The sequence below is a fragment of the Oncorhynchus tshawytscha genome, linkage group LG25, assembly GCF_018296145.1.
Source record: "Oncorhynchus tshawytscha isolate Ot180627B linkage group LG25, Otsh_v2.0, whole genome shotgun sequence".
In the NCBI taxonomy this organism is placed as follows: domain Eukaryota; kingdom Metazoa; phylum Chordata; class Actinopteri; order Salmoniformes; family Salmonidae; genus Oncorhynchus; species Oncorhynchus tshawytscha.
In genome coordinates this window covers 32676814-32696664 of record NC_056453.1, presented here as the reverse complement: position 1 = coordinate 32696664, position 19851 = coordinate 32676814, and the positions used below count along the sequence as shown (strand labels likewise).

The following is a 19851-nucleotide window of genomic DNA, read 5'->3' as shown; positions in this document are numbered from 1 at the left end:
AGAATAAAAAACTGAAATACCTTTTTTACATAAGTATTCAGCCCCTTTGCTATGAGACTCGAAATTGAGCTCAGGTGCATCCTGTTTCCATTGATCATCCTTGAGATGTTTCTACGACTTGATTGGAGTCCACCTGTGGTACATTCAATTGATTGGACAAGATTTGGAAAGGCACACACCTGTCTATATAAGGTCCCACAGTTGAGTGCATGTCAGAGCAATAACCAATGCATGAGGTTGAAGGAATTGTCCGTAGAGCTCCGAGACAGGATTGTGTCAAGGCTGTGGAAGGATACCAATTGTTTTTTACATCATTTAAGGTCCCCAAGAACACAGTTGCCTCCATCATTCTCTTCCTAGAGCTGGCCACCTGGCCAAACTGAGCAATTGGGGGAGAAGGACCTTGGTCAGGGAGGTGACCAAGAACCCGATGGTCACTCTGACAGAGCTCTACAGTTCCTCTGTGGAGATGGGAGAACCTTCCAGAAGGACAACCATCTCTGCAGCACTCCACCAATCAGGACTTTATGGTAGAGTGACCAGACGGAAGCTGCATCCTTGTCTCCCCCCCACGGCCCTGTGGAAAGAAATACGTTTTTTGCCAATTTTAACCGTGCACTTGTTGTTGGTGTACATGGATGTTATATTGTCGTATGTTTATCCCCAACACCGCTTTCCATCAGTTTATTTAGCAGACCCTCATGCCAAATTGAGTCAAAAGCTTTTTTTAATAAAAAATAAAAAATCCTTTATTTAACTAGGCAAGTCAGTTAAGAAAAAATCTTATTTACAATGACGGCCTACACCGGCCAAACCCGGACGATGCTGGGCCAATTGTGCACTGCCCTATGGGACTCCCAATCACGGCCAGTTGTGATACAGCCTGGATTCAAACCAGGGTGTCTGTAGTAACGCCTCAAGCACTGAGATGCAGTGCCTTAGCCCGCTGTGCCAATCAGGATCTCAACAAAGCGGCAGGTAGCCTAGTGGTTAGAGTGTTGAGCCAGTAACCGAAAGGTTGCAAGATCGAATCCCTGAGCTGACAAGGTAAAAATCTGTCGTTCTGCCCCTGAACAAGGCAGTTAACCCACTGTTCCTAGGCTGTCATTGTAAATGAGAGTTTGTTCTTAACTGACTTGCCTAGTTAAAGCAACAATCAACAAGGCATGAGAAGATTTTGCCTTTGTTTGTTTGTCAATTAGGTGTACAGTAAATATAGCCAATTGGAAATTTGATCAGGTGTAGAAGGGGAATAAACTGATCTGTGTGAGTGTGGCTGGGGTTTGTTTGGGGAGGGGTCTCTCTCTCCATGTCCCCTTTACCTGTCTTTTTTCTATCTGTCTGTCTCTCTCAAACCCCTAAAAACTAGTGCAGAGTGAAACAAGTCCTAAAGAATAGGGAGAGACAGTGAAGCACTGTATCTTACAAAAAATAATACTGTTGCTATGGACTGACATCAACTAGCTGACTGATAGGGATGTGTTGTCGGCCATTTTCTGCCAAGAAATCTAAAACGGACTTCATCATTCCAAATGGCCCACAATGACTCGACTGTGATTCACAGCTATAATTACATCACTGGCAGGCTTTCTGATTCAGAAAGTTGGGTTAAATGCAGAAGACACATTACGGTTGAATGCATTGTTTTGCAACTGACTAGGTACCCCCTTTCCCTTTCTGTATCTTCAAGAACATGAACAAAGTGCCGTCTGTCTCTCTATTTGGGAATTTCTGTGCCCATATTAACAAATCATACCCAGAGTAGAGTAGGCCCTCATCCTAGATCAGCTGTACCTGGGTCTGTGCAGAAGAAAAAACAACTCTCTGACAAATTTGACATTTCTAACCATCTATTAAGCAAACTACCCTCCTTTTTTCTATCTTTTATTTGAGTCGGTGTTAGATTGAAAGCCCCTGCTCTACTCAGTAAAAGGACCCAGTGTTCTCCAGAGCAGAGACCCCCCCCCACCCCAAACATTTGCCGGAACTTCCTCAAGACTTTTCTCAACTTCATCCAAATCCTATTCGGAGCTGGACATTGGGTTACAATTGCCGCCAACAAATACGAAGGCTCCATCCACTTGGTCTTGTTTGTGGCAGTCCTCTTTCTGGCTCCTCACCCTCGCTGCCTTCTTCATCACTCTCCTGGACAAGCAGGACCTCGTCCTCATCTTGGGAGGGCAACCTAATTCATAACATGGCAGCCGCGGTGCTGTATCTACCAGTGATTGGCGACATGATCTAGAAGACCAAGCGGTACGCACACTGCAACCTAGAGCAATGTATAAAGTCTACCTGGCTGCCAACGTGCTCGCATTGTGGTGTATCTTGTCTCGGCGGTATATGTGGGCTGTAGGGAGTGCCGGGGCGAGCAGACGGTGGTTTGAGAGAGAGGGGAGGACAGAGGGGGACAGAGGAGTAAGGGATGGGGGACTACGGGAGGGAGGCTGGAGGTCTCATATGGGAGAGGAGGGGGGGGTATTTTCTGTACCCCAAAGATAAGGGAGTGTCCTCTTGTCTTCTTGGCTGAAATTCCTATAGGTTTGTCCATATTTTGTTCTGTAATTTAATGTCAGTATTAATTTATTAACTTATCAAAGTATATATTTTATATTTTAGTGTGTTTTTTAAAATATGGCAGCAAGCTATCAACCAAAAACCTTTAAAAAAAACATTATTTTTTTTTTTTTTTTTGGGTGACTATAATAATTTTTGGTAGGCCTAGTCCAGTGTTTTTGTTTTGACTGGCAACAACATTCCAATGCTCTGAGCAGTCGTCAGGGCATGGGCGTATTATCTGTGCCTTTACAAACACACCACTTGTGTTTTGCAGCCTACAACAAGCTGTAATGGCAAGGACATGAGATTACATACCTTTGATATGAAAATAACTACACCAAATTTGTTGGCAAGAAAGAATCCATGTCTATATCAAAAACAGAACCAAGTCTGTTCCTAATTATTCCTGAAATGTCCTCCATGTTAAGGCCAAATGTATTAAAACCAATGTCACTGAACACCAGAGACAGGGTTCTCTTCTTTGGTAATAACACCCTCATTAATTAACATTCCACATTTGACATTTTTTGTCCTTTAGTAGATTCTCTTATCCAGAGCGACTTACAGTTAATGCATTCATCTTAAGAGAGCTAGGTAGAACAACCACATATCACAGACAAGAGACCTGAGGTGGCAGAACAGAGTGCTCGGGTTGGGGTGTGGAGTTTGATCATAGCCTGACGGTAGGGAGGGGCAATTCCTCTTGCTGTTCCGTCAGTAAGCACCATGGTCTTGTAGTGGATGCAAGCTTCGACTGGAAGCCAGTGGTTGTACAGAGGAGTGGGGTGACATGGGAGAACTTGGGAAGGTTGAAAACCAGGCGGGCTGCAGGGGTTTGATGGCACAAGAGGAGAACCCAGCCAACAACGAGTTGCGGTAGTTCCGACATCCAAGTTGAGTTATCTGCCAGGCACGCAGAGATGCGTGTCGCCACCTGGGTGTCAGAAGGAGGGAAGGAGAAAAGTAGTTGATTGTCATCCTCACAGAAATGATAGGAGAGACAATGTGAGGATATGACTTGGTATATAGAGGGAAGAGGAGAGAGACTAGAACCAGCGGACACCAGTAGTGAGAGTACGTAGTGCAGACACAGATCCTCTCCACGTCACGGTAGGAGCGGCCTGCCAGGTAGGATGCAGTCCAAGAGTGTGCAGCGCCTGAGATGCCCAGCCCTGAGAGGGTGGAGAGGAGGACCTGATGTGTCGAAGGCAGTGTATAGATCTAGGAGGATGAGAACAGAGGAGAGAGAGTCAGCTCTGGCAGTGCAGAGAGCCTCCGTGACACAGAGGAGAGAGAGTCAGCTCTGGCAGTGAGGAGAGCCTCTGTGACACAGAGGAGAGAGAGTCAGCTCTGGCAGTGCAGAGAGCCTCCGCGACACAGAGGAGAGAGAGTCAGCTCTGGCAGTGAGGAGAGCCTCTGTGACACAGAGGAGAGAGAGTCAGCTCTGGCAGTGCAGACCTGTATCCCTTCTTGCAGTGCAGAGAGCCTCCGTGACACAGAGGAGAGAGAGTCAGCTCTGGCAGTGCAGACCTGTATCCCTTCTTGCAGTGCAGAGAGCCTCCGTGACACAGAGGAGAGAGAGTCAGCTCTGGCAGTGCAGAGAGCCTCCATGACGCAGAGGAGAGAGAGTCAGCTCTAGTCTATACAGGACTCTCTTGGTGTGGTCTATACAGGACTCTCTTTCTCAACTCTTTTGACCGACAAAGTATTCCATTAAATGTAAAAACCATTCGAGCCCTCAACTCTCCACCTCGAAATGAGTTCCACTGAGTTTTTTCATTGTTCTTCTCTAATCTGGGCCTGATTTAGACCTGGGATACGAGGTGGGTGCAATTAATTATCGGCTAGAACAGAAAACCAGCAGGTTCTAGAGCTCGTAAGGTCAGAATTGAATACCCCTGCACTAGAGCATCAAACAGGCTGTGATGAGGGTTGACTAATAGTTAGCATGTTCCTAGCCTGAATGCCAGTCTGTTTCTGCTAATAGTTAGCATATTCCTAGCCTGTATGCCACTCTGTTTCTGCTAATATTTGGCATATCCCTAGCCTGTATGCCACTCTGTTTCTGCTAATATTTGGCATATCCCTAGCCTGGATGCCAGTCTGTTTCTGCTAATAGTTAGCATATCCCTAGCCTAGATGCCAGTCTGTTTCTGCTAATAGTTAGCATATCCCTAACCTAGATGCTAGTCTGTTTCTGCTAATAGTTAGCATATCCCTAGCCTAGATGCCAGTCTGTTTCTGCTAACAGTTAGCATATCCCTAGCCTGGATGCCAGTCTGTTTCTGCTAATAGTTAGCATATCCCTAGCCTAGATGCTAGTCTGTTTCTGCTAATAGTTAGCATATTCCTAGCCTGTATGCCACTCTGTTTCTGCTAATATTTGGCATATCCCTAGCCTGTATGCCACTCTGTTTCTGCTAATATTTGGCATATCCCTAGCCTAGATGCTAGTCTGTTTCTGCTAATATTTGGCATATCCCTAGCCTGGATGCCAGTCTGTTTCTGCTAATAGTTAGCATATTCCTAGCCTGTATGCCACTCTGTTTCTGATAATAGTTAGCATATCCCTAGCCTGGATGCCAGTCTGTTTCTGCTAATAGTTAGCATATCCCTAGCCTGTATGCCACTCTGTTTCTGCTAATAGTTAGCATATCCCTAGCCTAGATGCCAGTCTGTTTCTGCTAATAGTTAGCATATCCCTAGCCTGGATGCCAGTCTGTTTCTGCTAATAGTTAGCATATCCCTAGCCTAGATGCTAGTCTGTTTCTGCTAATATTTGGCATATCCCTAGCCTGGATGCCAGTCTGTTTCTGCTAATAGTTAGCATATCCCTAGCCTGTATGCCACTCTGTTTCTGCTAATAGTTAGCATATCCCTAGCCTGGATGCCAGTCTGTTTCTGCTAATATTTGGCATATCCCTAGCCTGGATGCCAGTCTGTTTCTGCTAATAGTTAGCATATTCCTAGCCTGTATGCCACTCTGTTTCTGCTAATAGTTAACATATCCCTAGCCTGTATGCCACTCTGTTTCTGCTAATATTTGGCATATCCCTAGCCTGGATGCCAGTCTGTTTCTGCTAATATTTGGCATATCCCTAGCCTGGATGCCACTCTGTTTCTGCTAATAGTTAGCATATCCCTAGCCTGGATGCCAGTCTGTTTCTGCTAATAGTTAGCATATCCCTAGCTTAGATGCTAGTCTGTTTCTGCTAATAGTTAACATATCCCTAGCCTGTATGCCACTCTGTTTCTGCTAATAGTTAGCATATCCCTAGCCTAGATGCCAGTCTGTTTCTGCTAATAGTTAGCATATCCCTAGCCTGGATGCCAGTCTGTTTCTGCTAATAGTTAGCATATCCCTAGCCTAGATGCTAGTCTGTTTCTGCTAATATTTGGCATATCCCTAGCCTGGATGCCAGTCTGTTTCTGCTAATAGTTAGCATATTCGTAGCCTGTATGCCACTCTGTTTCTGCTAATAGTTAGCATATCCCTAGCCCGTATCCCAGTCTGTTTCTGCTAATAGTTAGCATATCCCTAGCTTAGATGCTAGTCTGTTTCTGCTAATAGTTAACATATCCCTAGCCTGTATGCCACTCTGTTTCTGCTAATAGTTAGCATATCCCTAGCCTAGATGCCAGTCTGTTTCTGCTAATAGTTAGCATATCCCTAGCCTGGATGCCAGTCTGTTTCTGCTAATAGTTAGCATATCCCTAGCCTAGATGCTAGTCTGTTTCTGCTAATAGTTAGCATATCCCTAGCCTGGATGCCAGTCTGTTTCTGCTAATATTTGGCATATCCCTAGCCTGGATGCCAGTCGGTTTCTGCTAATAGTTAGCATATTCCTAGCCTGTATGCCACTCTGTTTCTGCTAATAGTTAGCATATCCCCTAGCTTAGATGCTAGTCTGTTTCTGCTAATAGTTAACATATCCCTAGCCTCGATGCTAGTCTGTTTCTGCTAATATTTGGCATATCCCTAGCCTGGATGCCAGTCTGTTTCTGCTAATATTTGGCATATCCCTAGCCTGGATGCCACTCTGTTTCTGCTAATAGTTAGCATATCCCTAGCTTAGATGCTAGTCTGTTTCTGCTAATAGTTAACATATCCCTAGCCTGGATGCCAGTCTGTTTCTGCTAATAGTTAGCATATCCCTAGCTTAGATGCTAGTCTGTTTCTGCTAATAGTTAACATATCCCTAGCCTGGATGCCAGTCTGTTTCTGCTAATAGTTAGCATATCCCTAGCCTAGATGCTAGTCTGTTTCTGCTAATATTTGGCATATCCCTAGCCTGGATGCCACTCTGTTTCTGCTAATAGTTAGCATATTCGTAGCCTGTATGCCACTCTGTTTCTGCTAATAGTTAGCATATCACTAGCTTAGATGCTAGTCTGTTTCTGCTAATAGTTAACATATCCCTAGCCTGGATGCCACTCTGTTTCTGCTAATATTTGGCATATCCCTAGCCTGGATGCCAGTCTGTTTCTGCTAATAGTTAGCATATTCCTAGCCTGTATGCCACTCTGTTTCTGCTAATAGTTAGCATATCCCTAGCCTGGATGCCAGTCTGTTTCTACTAATAGTTAACATATCCCTAGCCTGGATGCCAGTCTGTTTCTGCTAATAGTTAGCATATCCCTAGCCTAGATGCTAGTCTGTTTCTGCTAATAGTTAACATATCCCTAGCCTGGATGCTAGTGTTTCTGATTTAGCCCACTCCTCTGTCATTGTCATGTTTGAATATAGGGCTATAGAGCTGGCTTAAGCAGAACCAGATTTGCATTACTATTGCCCTCTTTTCCCTCCCCTCTTCTATGTATTAGTGTGGCGGTAATGTCTGACTACATAAAGCAGACAAAGTGAACAATCTGGAGTGCTCAGTTTATGATATTGGGTGCCGTAGCCCAGAAGTAGCCAAAAATCCATGACGTAGACTGGCTTAGTACCCATAATCCTGTAATATCTCTCTCACTCTCATTTTGCACCTTGATGTGTTTGATACCATTCCACTGATTCCGCTCCTGCCGTTACCAAGAGACAGTCCTACCCAATTAAGGTGGCACCAACCTCCTGTGCTGGGGTCACTTCTAAGGGCCTGGATTAGTGATAGAGGCCGGATCCAGTTGTGATTAAATCTTTAGGTAAGGGAAATGGAGAAGCAGACAATGTGTAAAACATACTGTACCAAATGTTTAATTATCTCATTCTCACATTTCTCATTCAATTTTACCGTAATTCTTATCAATGAGACAATTACAAGAGCAACAGAGTATTTAGTCATTAATACAAAGCACAGGAGGCTGCTGAGGGGAGGACTGCTCATAATAATGTCTGGAATGGCATGACTGGAATGGTATCAAACACATGGAAATCATGTGTTTGATGTGTTCGATTACCATTCCATTCCATTGATTCTGTTCCAGACATTACTATGAGTCCATCCTCCCCAACTGCCGGGGCGGCAGGGTAGCCTAGTGGTTAGAGCGTTGGACTAGTAACCGCAAGTTCAAACCCCAGAGCTGACAAGGTACAAATCTGTCGTTCTGCCCCTGAACAGGCAGTTAACCCACTGTTCCTAGGCCGTCATTGAAAATAAGAATTTGTTCTTAACTGACTTGCCTGGTTAAATAAAGTTAAAATAAATGTTTAAAAAAAACTAAGGTGCCATCAACCTCCTGTGATACAAAGTGTTCCTCCCAAAACATGTGTATCCTTCATTTTTCCCAATTCACTAAATATTACAAGAAATGACAGATATAGTTGGTGTTCAAACCACCTCAGATAGCTTTGAAAGGAGCTATATATAATGCTGTAGTGCTCTGGGGCATTGGGATTGTCTGTTGGCGTTGCTATGCATGACTCCACAAACATTTCAGTGTTGGGGACCGAGGACGTGGATGTGATCTCCATGTAGACCATCTCTTTCAGTTCCACCTGGAACCACAGAGAAGATGATGTTGTCCTATGACACTGATCTAAGGTCAGTTTGTTAGTTTTACTCCCTTCCACCAACCCAAAGGGTCAAGATTTGGGTAAGGTAAGCTGATTCTAGAACTGTGACATAACCAATTAGCCTGTACATTGGCTAGATCCTCTTTAGGATAAATTGACATTATTCATTAGTTAACTCAATATAGCTCTATATATAATGTTGGGAAAGTACATCATTTTAAATTTGAGTCATTTCACAGATGTTCTTATCCAGAGTGACTTACAGGAGCAATTATGGTTAGGTGTGTCACGTTCTGACCTTTATTTCCTTTGTTTTGTATTTACTTAGTATGGTCAGGGTGTGAGTTGGGTGGGCAGTCTATGTTTGATTTTCTATGATTTGGGATTTCTATGTTTCGGCCTAGTATGGTTCTCAATCAGAGGCAGGTGTCATTAGTTGTCTCTGATTGAGAATCATACTTAGGTAGCCTGGGTTGCACTGTTTGTTTGTGGGTGATTGTCTATGTTAGTGGCTTGTGTCAGCACAGGTCTCATTTGTAGCGTCACGGTTGTTTTTTGTTACTCTTTTGTATAGTGTTCAGTGTTCTCTTTATTAAAATTCACAATGAACACATACCACGCCGCATATTGGTCCTCTGATCCTTCTCGCCTCTCCTCTTCAGATGAAGAGGAGGAAGACCGTGACAGAATCACCCACCAACCAAGGACCAAGCGGCGTGGTAAAAGACAGCGACGACAGCAGCAGCAGCAGCAACAACAGCGGCCAGCATCACAGGACTCCTGGACATGGGAGGAGATACTGAACGGAGAGGGACCCTGGGCACAGGCTGGGGAATATCGCCGCCCCAAAGCAGAGCTGGAGGCAGCGAAAGCTGAGCGGCGGCGATATGAGGAGGCAGCACGGCAGTGCGACAGGTACGAGAGGCAGCCTCGAAACATTTTTTTGGGGGGGGCAGACGAGGTGTGGTACTAAGCCAGGTAGCAGACCTGAGCTCACTCCTCGTGCTTATTATAAGCAGCGCATTACTGGTCAGGCACCGTGTTATGCGGTTAAGCGTAGTAAGCACTAGATCTCCCGTGCTTACCCACAGCCCGGTTCAACCTGTGCCCGCACTCTGGAGGATCCGGGCTAGAGTAGTTGTCCAGACTGGGGAAGTGGTGCCAAGGTTGCGCACCAGAGCTCCAGTGCTCCCCCACAGCCCGGTCTTTCAGGTGCATCCTCCTAACACCAAGCCTCCCGAAGGTCTCCCCAGCCTGGTGGTTCCTGTGGCAGCCCCACGCACCAGGCTGTCTCTCTGTCTCCTCCCTACAGGTGGTCCCGCCTGTCCGGCGCTGCTGCCGGAGCCTCCCGCCTGTCCGGCGCTGCTGCCGGAGCCTCCCGCCTGTCCGGCGCTGCTGCCGGAGCCTCCCGCCTGTCCGGCGCTGCTGCCAGAGCCCCTCAGCCCAGAGGCGCCAGAGCCCCTCAGCCCAGAGGCGCCAGAGCCCCTGCCCCTCTGTCCCGAGCTTCCGCCCCTCTGTCCCGAGCTTCCGCCCCTCTGTCCCGAGCTGCTGCCCCACGCACCAGGCTGTCTCTGTCTCCTACCTACAGGTGGTCCTGCCTGTCCGGCGCTGCTGCCGGAGCCTCCCGCCTGTCCGGCGCTGCTGCCGGAGGCTCCCGCCTGTCCGGCGCTGCTGCCGGAGCCCCTCAGCCCAGAGGCGCCGGAGCCCCTCAGCCCAGAGGCGCCGGAGCCCCTCAGCCCAGAGGCGCCGGAGCCCCTCAGCCCAGAGGCGCCGGAGCCCCTCAGCCCAGAGGCGCCGGAGCCCCTCAGCCCAGAGGCGCCGGAGCCCCTCAGCCCAGAGGCGCCGGAGCCCCTCAGCCCAGAGGCGCCGGAGCCCCTCAGCCCAGAGGCGCCGGAGCCCCTCAGCCCAGAGGCGCCGGAGCCCCTGCCCCTCTGTCCCGAGCTTCCGCCCCTCTGTCCCGAGCTTCCGCCCCTCTGTCCCGAGCTTCCGCCCCTCTGTCCCGAGCTTCCGCCCCTCTGTCCCGAGCTGCCGCCCCTCTGTCCCGAGCTGCTGCCCCTCTGTCCATTGAGAAGAGTTGCCGTGGTTAGGAAGCCACGGAGGCGGACAATGAGGCGGACTAAGACAATGGTGAAGTGGGGTCCGCGTCCCGCGCCAGAGCCGCCACCGCGGACGGACGCCCACCCAGACCCTCCCCTATAGGTTAAGGTTTTGTTGCAGGAGTCCGCACCTTTTGGGGGGGGGGGTACTGTCACGTTCTGACCTTTTACTTCCTTTGTTTTGTATTTACTTAGTATGGTCAGGGCGTGAGTTGGGTGGGCAGTCTATGTTTGATTTTCTATGATTTGGGATTTCTATGTTTCGGCCTAGTATGGTTCTCAATCAGAGGCAGGTGTCATTAGTTGTCTCTGATTGAGAATCATACTTAGGTAGCCTGGGTTGCACTGTTTGTTTGTGGGTGATTGTCTATGTTAGTGGCTTGTGTCAGCACAGGTCTCATTTGCAGCGTCACGGTCGTATTTGGTTTATTGTTTTTTGTTACTCTTTTGTATAGTGTTCAGTGTTCTCTATTAAAATTCACTATGAACACATACCACGCCGCATATTGGTCCTCTGATCCTTCTCGCCTCTCATCTTCAGATGAAGAGGAGGAAGACCGTGACAAGGTGCCTTGGTCAAGGACACATTGAGAGATTTTTTTTTTTTTTAACCTAGTCGGCTCGGGATTTGAACCAGTGACCTTTTGGTTAAAAGCCCTATCCACTAGGCTGCCTGCCGCCCTACAGCAGCAAAGACGATGCAATTTCTTGTTCTATGAAACTGGGCTGTCTGCATGAATCAAGATCGAGTTAGCCCACTGATGATAAACCTAATCAGTCTGGATCTTAAGGTGTCAGGCTAGGTAACACATTAAGCAAGCATAGTTCAGTGAACTAGTTACACTACATACACACCTCCACTGGGTAACTGGCTGGATCCACCATCCTGTTAAAACTACTACTGTGGTAGAACTCAAACTGGTAGGTGAACTTCCCGAAGCCCTTCTCTCTGAAAATGTACGGAATCTTGTGGGCCAGGAATTCCAGGCTCACGTTGCCCTTCTTGAGATAGACGCACCAGAATTCGATCTCCATCTCGTCCCTCTTGGTGATCACGGCACTGGAGTCCTCAAAGGAAGTGATCACGTTTCTGAAGATTAGGTTGTCCTCTTCCTCCTAAAAAGCAACATATTTTGCTTTAATTGATGATCACTGTCAGAGTGATAGAAATGGCAAAGATCTGGTTGAAATAATACATCAAATATGTAATGCTGTGCTGAAATAGGATCAGATTTCCATTTTTGATCATAATGAATATGATTATAGGAACAGGGAGGATCTGATCCTGGATAGGCACTTATTTTTGTGAATAGAAGTCCAGACCTCCAGCTGGGTGCCGCAGGTGTTGAGGGCCAGGGTCCTGAAGATGTGGCTGCTATTGCAGCTCAGGCTGCAGGACGGGTCATTAAGACGCAGGTGGTCCTCATAGAGGCCCACGATGGAGGCCTTCTCCACAGCCACCGTCATTCTGGTCTCGTTGCAGACCACATTTGCTTTGGAAACAGTCACTAAAACGAGGATACGAGAGGATGCTATGCTTGTCAGAGAGTAGAGATCTGCTCGGGCAGTTTAACATTACACAGATTCACAAACCAGATTAACATTGCGTTTGCACCAGTAGGCCGTTTTCTCAGTTGGCCTCCCACTTGTAGTAGGGAGTGTTGTTTGTGGTTGGGTAGTAACAGGTTCCCTTTTTTGGGGTTGGGTAGCAACAGGTTCCGTTGTTTGGGGTTGGGTAGCAACAGGTTCCGTTGTTTGGGGTTGGGTAGTAACAGGTTCCATAATTTGTACCATGGTTGTGGCTTTTGTTACTGTAGGACACAGCCCTGAAAATATGAATTGAAACATGTTGCAACAGATGGTTTAAATTGTCAAAAGAAGACTTCCTAATTTCCACAAAATAATGATGTATTATTTATGAAGTAGGTAATGCAAAAACTTTAAATTCTGTTATTCCTTTACTGACCTGATAACAGAATGATCAGGAACACTGTTTTTTCCATGGCTTCACACTATGTAAAGTAAGGGAGAAACAATGCATCAAATGCAAAGCTGCTTTTCTGGACTAAAGGCTGAAATTGATATTTGGATTGTTATTATTAAGTATTTCGGGATGTCTTACACATTTTCAAATTCATTTTATGTTCCTCGAAGCTCACTCCCCATACCAGTAGTCGCGCAAGACAATTGCGTCATCAAAGATGGCTTCCCACTACCAGAGATGTGCAGTGAGCTTCCGGAAAAGTTGGATATAAACATTTCTTTGACCATGGTTCACACATTTTACAATCAGAGTGGACTGGCAAGGTGTTCCTCATAATAGATGTGCCTCCGGTGACTGGATTTGTTTTTGAGAAAAATATCACAGACCTGGGATGTTTAATTTGCTGGGTTCGTCAATTAGCATTCAATGACTAAGAACCAGTGCAATGTAATAAAAGTGCACGTTGTTCGAAGGAGTGAAAAAGGCTATGATACAGTATGGTAGCGGCGTTTGTTAGCCAAATTAGCATCTACATTCAAATTACTTTTGAGTATAATGGTGACAATAACCACATTTCATTCCAACCATTTCATACAGATGAATTACCTGACACATTCAAAAGTCACAACCAATTTGTTTGTTCGAAATGGTTTGGATCTTTTTGTGTTGGTAGCTTGTGAGCGGGTGGTAGCCTGTGAGCGGTTGGTAGCCTGTGAGCGGTTGGTAGCCTGTGAGCGGTTGGTAGCCTGTGAGCGGGTGGTAGCCTGTGAGCGGGTGGTAGCCTGTGAGCGGGTGGTAGCCTGTGAGCGGGTGGTAGCCTGTGAGCGGGTGGTAGCCTGTGAGCGGTTGGTAGCCTGTGAGCGGGTGGTAGCCTGTGAGCGGGTGGTAGCCTGTGAGCGGGTGGTAGCCTGTGAGCGGGTGGTAGCCTGTGAGCGGGTGGTAGCCTGTGAGCGGGTGGTAGCCTGTGAGCGGGTGGTAGCCTGTGAGCGGGTGGTAGCCTGTGAGCGGTTGGTAGCCTGTGAGCGGGTGGTAGCCTGTGAGCGGTTGGTAGCCTGTGAGCGGGTGGTAGCCTGTGAGCGGGTGGTAGCCTGTGAGCGGGTGGTAGCCTGTGAGCGGTTGGTAGCCTGTGAGCGGTTGGTAGCCTGTGAGCGGGTGGTAGCCTGTGAGCGGGTGGTAGCCTGTGAGCGGGTGGTAGCCTGTGAGCGGTTGGTAGCCTGTGAGCGGTTGGTAGCCTGTGAGCGGGTGGTAGCCTGTGAGCGGGTGGTAGCCTGTGAGCGGTTGGTAGCCTGTGAGCGGGTGGTAGCCTGTGAGCGGTTGGTAGCCTGTGAGCGGGTGGTATCCTGTGAGCGGGTGGTAGCCTGTGAGCGGGTGGTAGCCTGTGAGCGGGTGGTAGCCTGTGAGCGGGTGGTAGCCTGTGAGCGGTTGGTAGCCTGTGAGCGGGTGGTAGCCTGTGAGCGGGTGGTAGCCTGTGAGCGGGTGGTAGCCTGTGAGCGGGTGGTAGCCTGTGAGCGGTTGGTAGCCTGTGAGCGGGTGGTAGCCTGTGAGCGGGTGGTAGCCTGTGAGCGGGTGGTTCAAGTGCATATGCCATGACCAGAGTGGACACATTTGTTATTTAACAAAACAGTTTTTGAGACCAAACCATCAGTGGAGATGAAAATGATGGAAAACTATTTAACTTTTTCATTTGGTACGTGGGAATTTAGTGGCAAAAGTTATTTTTATGTGCACTATGTCATCACTCAAAGCCTTTTACCCGCAATAAGTCTGGTGGGTAAATGCACATATTGTTTTAGGCAGATTTGAGAATATTTGGAAGACAATCTTTCGCAAATTGGATTACAACCCTTAAATCATGTGAAATACCCTTCTTTTACGCTGCTGCGGCTCCCTGTTCATCTATGCATAGTTACGTTAACTATACATTCTAATCTACGGTACCACCTGCATATAGCCTCGCTACTGTTATTTTCACTGTCCTTTTACTGTTTCCTTTTTTCTTATCTATTGTTTATCTAATAGTTGTTTGTCTTTTACTTAAATTGCACTTTTGGTTAGAGCCTGTATTCAGCATTTCACTGTAAGGTCTACCACACCTGTTGTATTTGGCGCACGTGACAAATACACTTTGATTTGATACACCCATGCAATATATTTAGACTATTTTAGCTGGGCTTGCTAGTAGAGCATTACACTCTGTGAATAATAGTACACTGTAGACTAGGGTGAAACAGAGGTTGAGTTCCTGCCCGACTACGTTGCAGACGCATGCCAGATCTTACAACGCGTGGATAGGTATTTAACATAAGAGCTAACCACATCATATAGCAAAATCTGATGCCCGACTGCACTGTCGTCGACGTGGCTCGCAGCCAATTGGTGATGCAAATCCATGGGCAGGAACTCGACCAGAGGTTCTAAAAATGACTAACGTGAGAAATCATGCAATGTGACTGACAAAAACAATAAAACACCAACATTTCTATCAAATCTTACAGTAGTGCATATACACTTACAGCATAACTGTTTTTATTGTGATGGAATTGTCCTTGAAGTAACTGGATTATCAATGGTATTGATTCATCATGTTAATTATGTTCTGGTGCCATTTGGGCAATTTAAAGTATCGATTGGGGACTTATTTGTAGAGGAATGTAACAGTTTCTGGGTGATTTGTGATGATTTATTTGCGCTTCCCATTGACTGTGTTTTTGTATTTTAATGTGTTCATACATACATATATTCATACATAGCTACAATACCAGTTAAACGTTTGGACAACCTACACATTTTTCAATGATATAACACATATGAAATCATGTAGTAACCCAAAAAGTGCTAGACAAATCAAAATATATATTATATTTGAGATTCTTCAAAGTAGCCACTCTTTGCCTTGATGACAGCTTTGCACACTCTTGGCATTCTCTCAACCAGCTTCATGAGGTAGCCACCTGGAACAACAGTCCATGAAACCCTGGAATTAGGTGTGTCCACATTTTTGACTGGTACTGTAGATATAGTTATAGTTTTGGTATAATGGCTATTTTTTGTAAATGAGACCAAGTTCTCCATGTCTTCCCTGTTAAAATAAAGGCTAAATAAAAAACAAATTATAATACAATAAATAATAATATGAATAATGTAGTGTTAATTTTCCTGGTGGATCCAGAATGAACACCCCATGCTGATGAGGATGATGATAATGATGAAGAGGATGATGATGATAATTATAATTGTATGAAAATAGCGTTCCAGTTACGTTCACTGAAATGTTTTTTGAAAAATCTTGAGCATTTGATATTCTAACTCATTCGACTCCACTGTATTGCAATGTCAGAAGACTGTAATTGTGCTTTCTGCCACACAGGGTTCTGCAAGCGTCACGTCACGGGGAATAAGAACGTTCACTTATTCATCTACTGCAGTGGAGGCTGGTGGGAGGAGCTATAGAAGGATAGGCTCTTGTAATTTCTGGAATGGAATAAATGGAATACGACGTTTGATTCTGTTCCAGCCATTACAATGAGCCCATTCTCCTATTGCTCCTCCCACCAGCCTTCTCTTGTATACTTTACAACTATATTGATTTGAATTGTATTGTATTGACGTTTAATATAATATAGTGTTGAACATGCTGGCTTTTTCAATGGACTCACAGATTGACTTGAATATGATAGTATCAATGCTGAACTTAGTGTAATGATGATGGTGAAGTGTTACCTTCAGTTAGATATAACAGCTGGTGTCTTATTCTGTCACTCTGTTCTATGACCCTCTCTCTGGATCACTTTGTCTGTCGTCTCACTGGATCACTTTGTCTGTCGTCTCTGGATCACTTTGTCTGTCGTCTCTCTGGATCACTCTCTGTCGTCTCTCTGGATCACTCTCTGTCGTCTCTCTGGATCACTTTGTCGTCTCTCTGGATCACTCTCTGTCGTCTCTCTGGATCACTTTGTCTGTCGTCTCTCTGGATCACTTTGTCTGTCGTCTCACTGGATCACTTTGTCTGTCGTCTCTGGATCACTTTGTCTGTCGTCTCTCTGGATCACTCTCTGTCGTCTCTCTGGATCACTCTCTGTCGTCTCTCTGGATCACATTGTCGTCTCTCTGGATCACTCTCTGTCGTCTCTCTGGATCACTTTGTCTGTCGTCTCTCTGGATCACTTTGTCTGTCGTCTCTCTGGATCACTTTGTCTGTCGTCTCTCTGGATCACTCTCTGTCGGCTCACTGGATCACTTTGTCTGTCGTCTCTCTGGATCACTTTGTCTGTCGTCTCTCTGGATCACTTTGTCTGTCGTCTCTCTGGATCACTTTGTCTGTCGTCTCTCTGGATCACTCTCTGTCGTCTCTCTGGATCACTTTGTCGTCTCTCTGGATCACTTTGTCTGTCGTCTCTCTCCGTCTTTCCGTGTCTCTATATCTATATCACTGTCACTGTCTATCTCTGTCTTTCTCTGTGTCAGACCAGCTCTGTCTGGAGATGAAAGCTTCTCTCTTAAAATATCAATCAGATACCAGTTTGTTCGCATGCCATTTATCTCACATGATACATTCTGTTTGTGAAGTGTGGAGTCAGTTGTATTCAGTGTCTCTCTCTCTCTGTCTGTGTGTGTGTGAAAGAGAGAGAGAGAGAGAGACATGGTGAGGACAGCAACACAATTACACTCAACCAAATCATGAGAAAACTAAAAGTTTCTATGTGTGTTTCTGTTGGTGCTTGTGTGACAGAGTGTGAATGGTCCTTGCCCCACACAAAGACAGAGTGCAAATGGTTTTAGTCAATTACCATTCAGCCACTGTCCATTGTGAGCATTGTTGATAACGCAGATTGTCAACTTTGAGCATACAGTATATGGGCTCTGACCTTTCTTGGCATGGGGCCGTGTAGCAGGAACTCTATAAATGGGCATAGGGCCGTGTAGCATGAACTCTTTATATGGGCATAGGGCCGTGACAGCCGCTTTGCACACCTGCTCAGTGAAATTCATACACATTTTTCATCAGAAAATGCTAACATTTGGTCTACCAAACCAAAGTATGGATTGCAGTTACTCCTAAGAGTCGCAAGGCGACCGGAAACATGGCCGAATACAAACAGTGTAGCTATTTCCTCTGCAAGGCAATTAAATAAGCTAAGCGTCAGTATAGAGACAAAGTAGAGTCGCAATTCAACGGCTCAGAGACGAGAGGTATGTGGCAGGATCTATAGTCAATCACAAGCTACAAAAATCCGCCCGTCGCGGACCCCGATGTCTTGCTCCCAGACAAACTAAACAACTTCTTTGCCTGCGGGCTCTCTTTCACCGCAGCCAATGTGAGTGAAACATTTAAACGTGTTAACCCTCGCAAGGCTGCCGGCCCAGACGGCATCCCTAGCCGCATCCTCAGAGCATGCGCAGACCAGCTGGCTGGTGTGTTTACGGACATTTTCAATCAATCCCTATCCCAGTCTGCTGTTCCCACATGCTCCCAAGATGGCTAAGGTATCTGAGCTAAACGATTATCGCCCCGGGCGGCAGCGTAGCCTAGTGGTTAGAGCGTTGGACTAGTAACCGGAAGGTTGCGAGTTCAAACCCCCGAGCTGACAAGGTACAAATCTGTCGTTCTGCCCCTGAACAGGCAGTTAACCCACTGTTCCCAGGCCATCATTGAAAATAAGAATGTGTTCTTAACTGACTTGCCTGGTTAAATAAAGGTAAAAATAAAATTAAAATTCTGTCATCATGAAGTGCTTTGAGAGACTAGTCAAGGATCATATCACCTCCACCCTACCTGACACCATTGACCCTCTCAAATTTGCTTACCACCCCAATAGGTCCACAGATGACACAATCACACTGCACACTGCCCTAACCCATCTGGACAAGAGGAACACCTATGTAAGAATGCTGTTCATCTACTACAGCTCTGCATTTAACACCATAGTACCCTCCAAACTCGTCATTAAGCTTGAGACCCTGGGTCTCGACCCCGCCCTGTGCAACTGGATCCTGGACTTCCTGACGTGGCGCCCCCAGGTGGTGAAGGTAGGAAACACCACTCCACTTCACTGACCCTCAACACTGGGGCCCCATAAGGGTGTGTGCTCAGCCCTCTCCTGTATTCCCTGTTCACCCACGACTGCATGGCCATGCACGCCTCCAAATCAATCATCAAGTTGCAGATGACAGAACAGTAGTGGGCTTGATCACCAACAATGATGAGACAGCCTACAGGGATGAAGTGAGGGCACTCACCTGGTGTCAGGAAAACAACCTCTCACTCAACATCAACAAAACAAAGGAGATGATCGTGGACTTCAGGAAACAGCAGAGGGAGCACTCCCCTATCCACATCGAAGGGTCTGTAGTGGAGAAGGTGGAAAGTTTTAAGTTCCTGGGCATACACATCACAGACAAATTGGAATGGTCCACCCACACAGACAGTGTGGTGAAGAAGGTGCAAGAGCGCGGAAACTGGTACGGAAACTGCACCGCCCTCAACTGCAAGGCTCTCCAGAGGGTGGTGCGGTCTGAACAACACATCACTGGGGGCAAACTACCTGCCCTCCAGGACACCTACACCACCCGATGTCACAGGAAGGCCAAAAAGATCATCAAGGACAACAATCACCCGAGCCACTGCCCTTTCACCCCGCTATCATCCAAAAGGCGAGGTCAGTACAAGTGCATCAAAGCTGAGACCGAGAGATTGAGAAACAGCTTCTATCTCAAGGCCATCAGACTGCTAAACAGGAATCACTAACTCGGAGAGGCTGCTGCCGACATTGAGACCCAATCACTGGACACTTTAATAAATGGATCACTAGTCACTTTAAACAATGACACTAAATAATGCCACTTTAATAATGTTTACATATCTTACATTACTCATATCACATGTACAGTATATACTGTATTTTATACCATCTACTTCACCTTGCCTATGCAGCTCGGCCATATATTTATATGTACATATTCTCAACCACCCTTTTAGATATGTGTGTATTAGGTAGTTGTTGGGGGATTGTTAGATTAGTTGTTAGATATTACTGCACTGTTGGAACTAGAACCACAAGCATTTGGCAACACTCGCATTAACATTGCTAACCATGTGTATGTGACCAATACGATTTAATTGCAACAGTTGTTTTGCAAGAGTTTTTGTGAGTAAAATGTTCAATATATTTCTTTAAACATTCTGTGTTGAGTGCTTAGGCTTTTACCATTGATATGTTCTGGGTCTTTTAGAGACCTTATTAAGGAACATCAGGTACTGC

General features: G+C 46.3%; 1 protein-coding gene across 5 annotated transcripts; it reads right to left on the bottom strand.

The window, feature by feature from the left end:
- Positions 1-518: 518 nt before the first annotated feature.
- LOC121840825 lies at positions 519-16485 on the bottom strand. Of its 5 annotated transcripts, none has more exons than XR_006079968.1 (6): positions 16313-16485; positions 12575-12620; positions 11932-12434; positions 11464-11724; positions 3185-3780; positions 519-577 (listed from the first exon to the last, which is right to left on the bottom strand). XR_006079968.1 is itself a non-coding variant. In XM_042306249.1 (5 exons), exons 3-5 carry the CDS (start codon positions 12073-12075, stop codon positions 3274-3276), a joined length of 912 nt encoding a protein of 303 aa, XP_042162183.1. In that variant the 5' UTR covers positions 12076-12434; positions 12575-12620; positions 16313-16485; the 3' UTR covers positions 2701-3273. The 5 variants fall into 5 exon arrangements, 3 of the variants coding, with proteins under 3 accessions (XP_042162183.1, XP_042162184.1, XP_042162185.1); XR_006079969.1 differs by lacking the exon at positions 519-577 and adding an exon at positions 7628-7695 and having other exon boundaries at positions 2701-3780; XM_042306249.1 differs by lacking the exon at positions 519-577 and having other exon boundaries at positions 2701-3780.
- Between the last annotated feature and the right edge of the window lie 3366 nt (positions 16486-19851).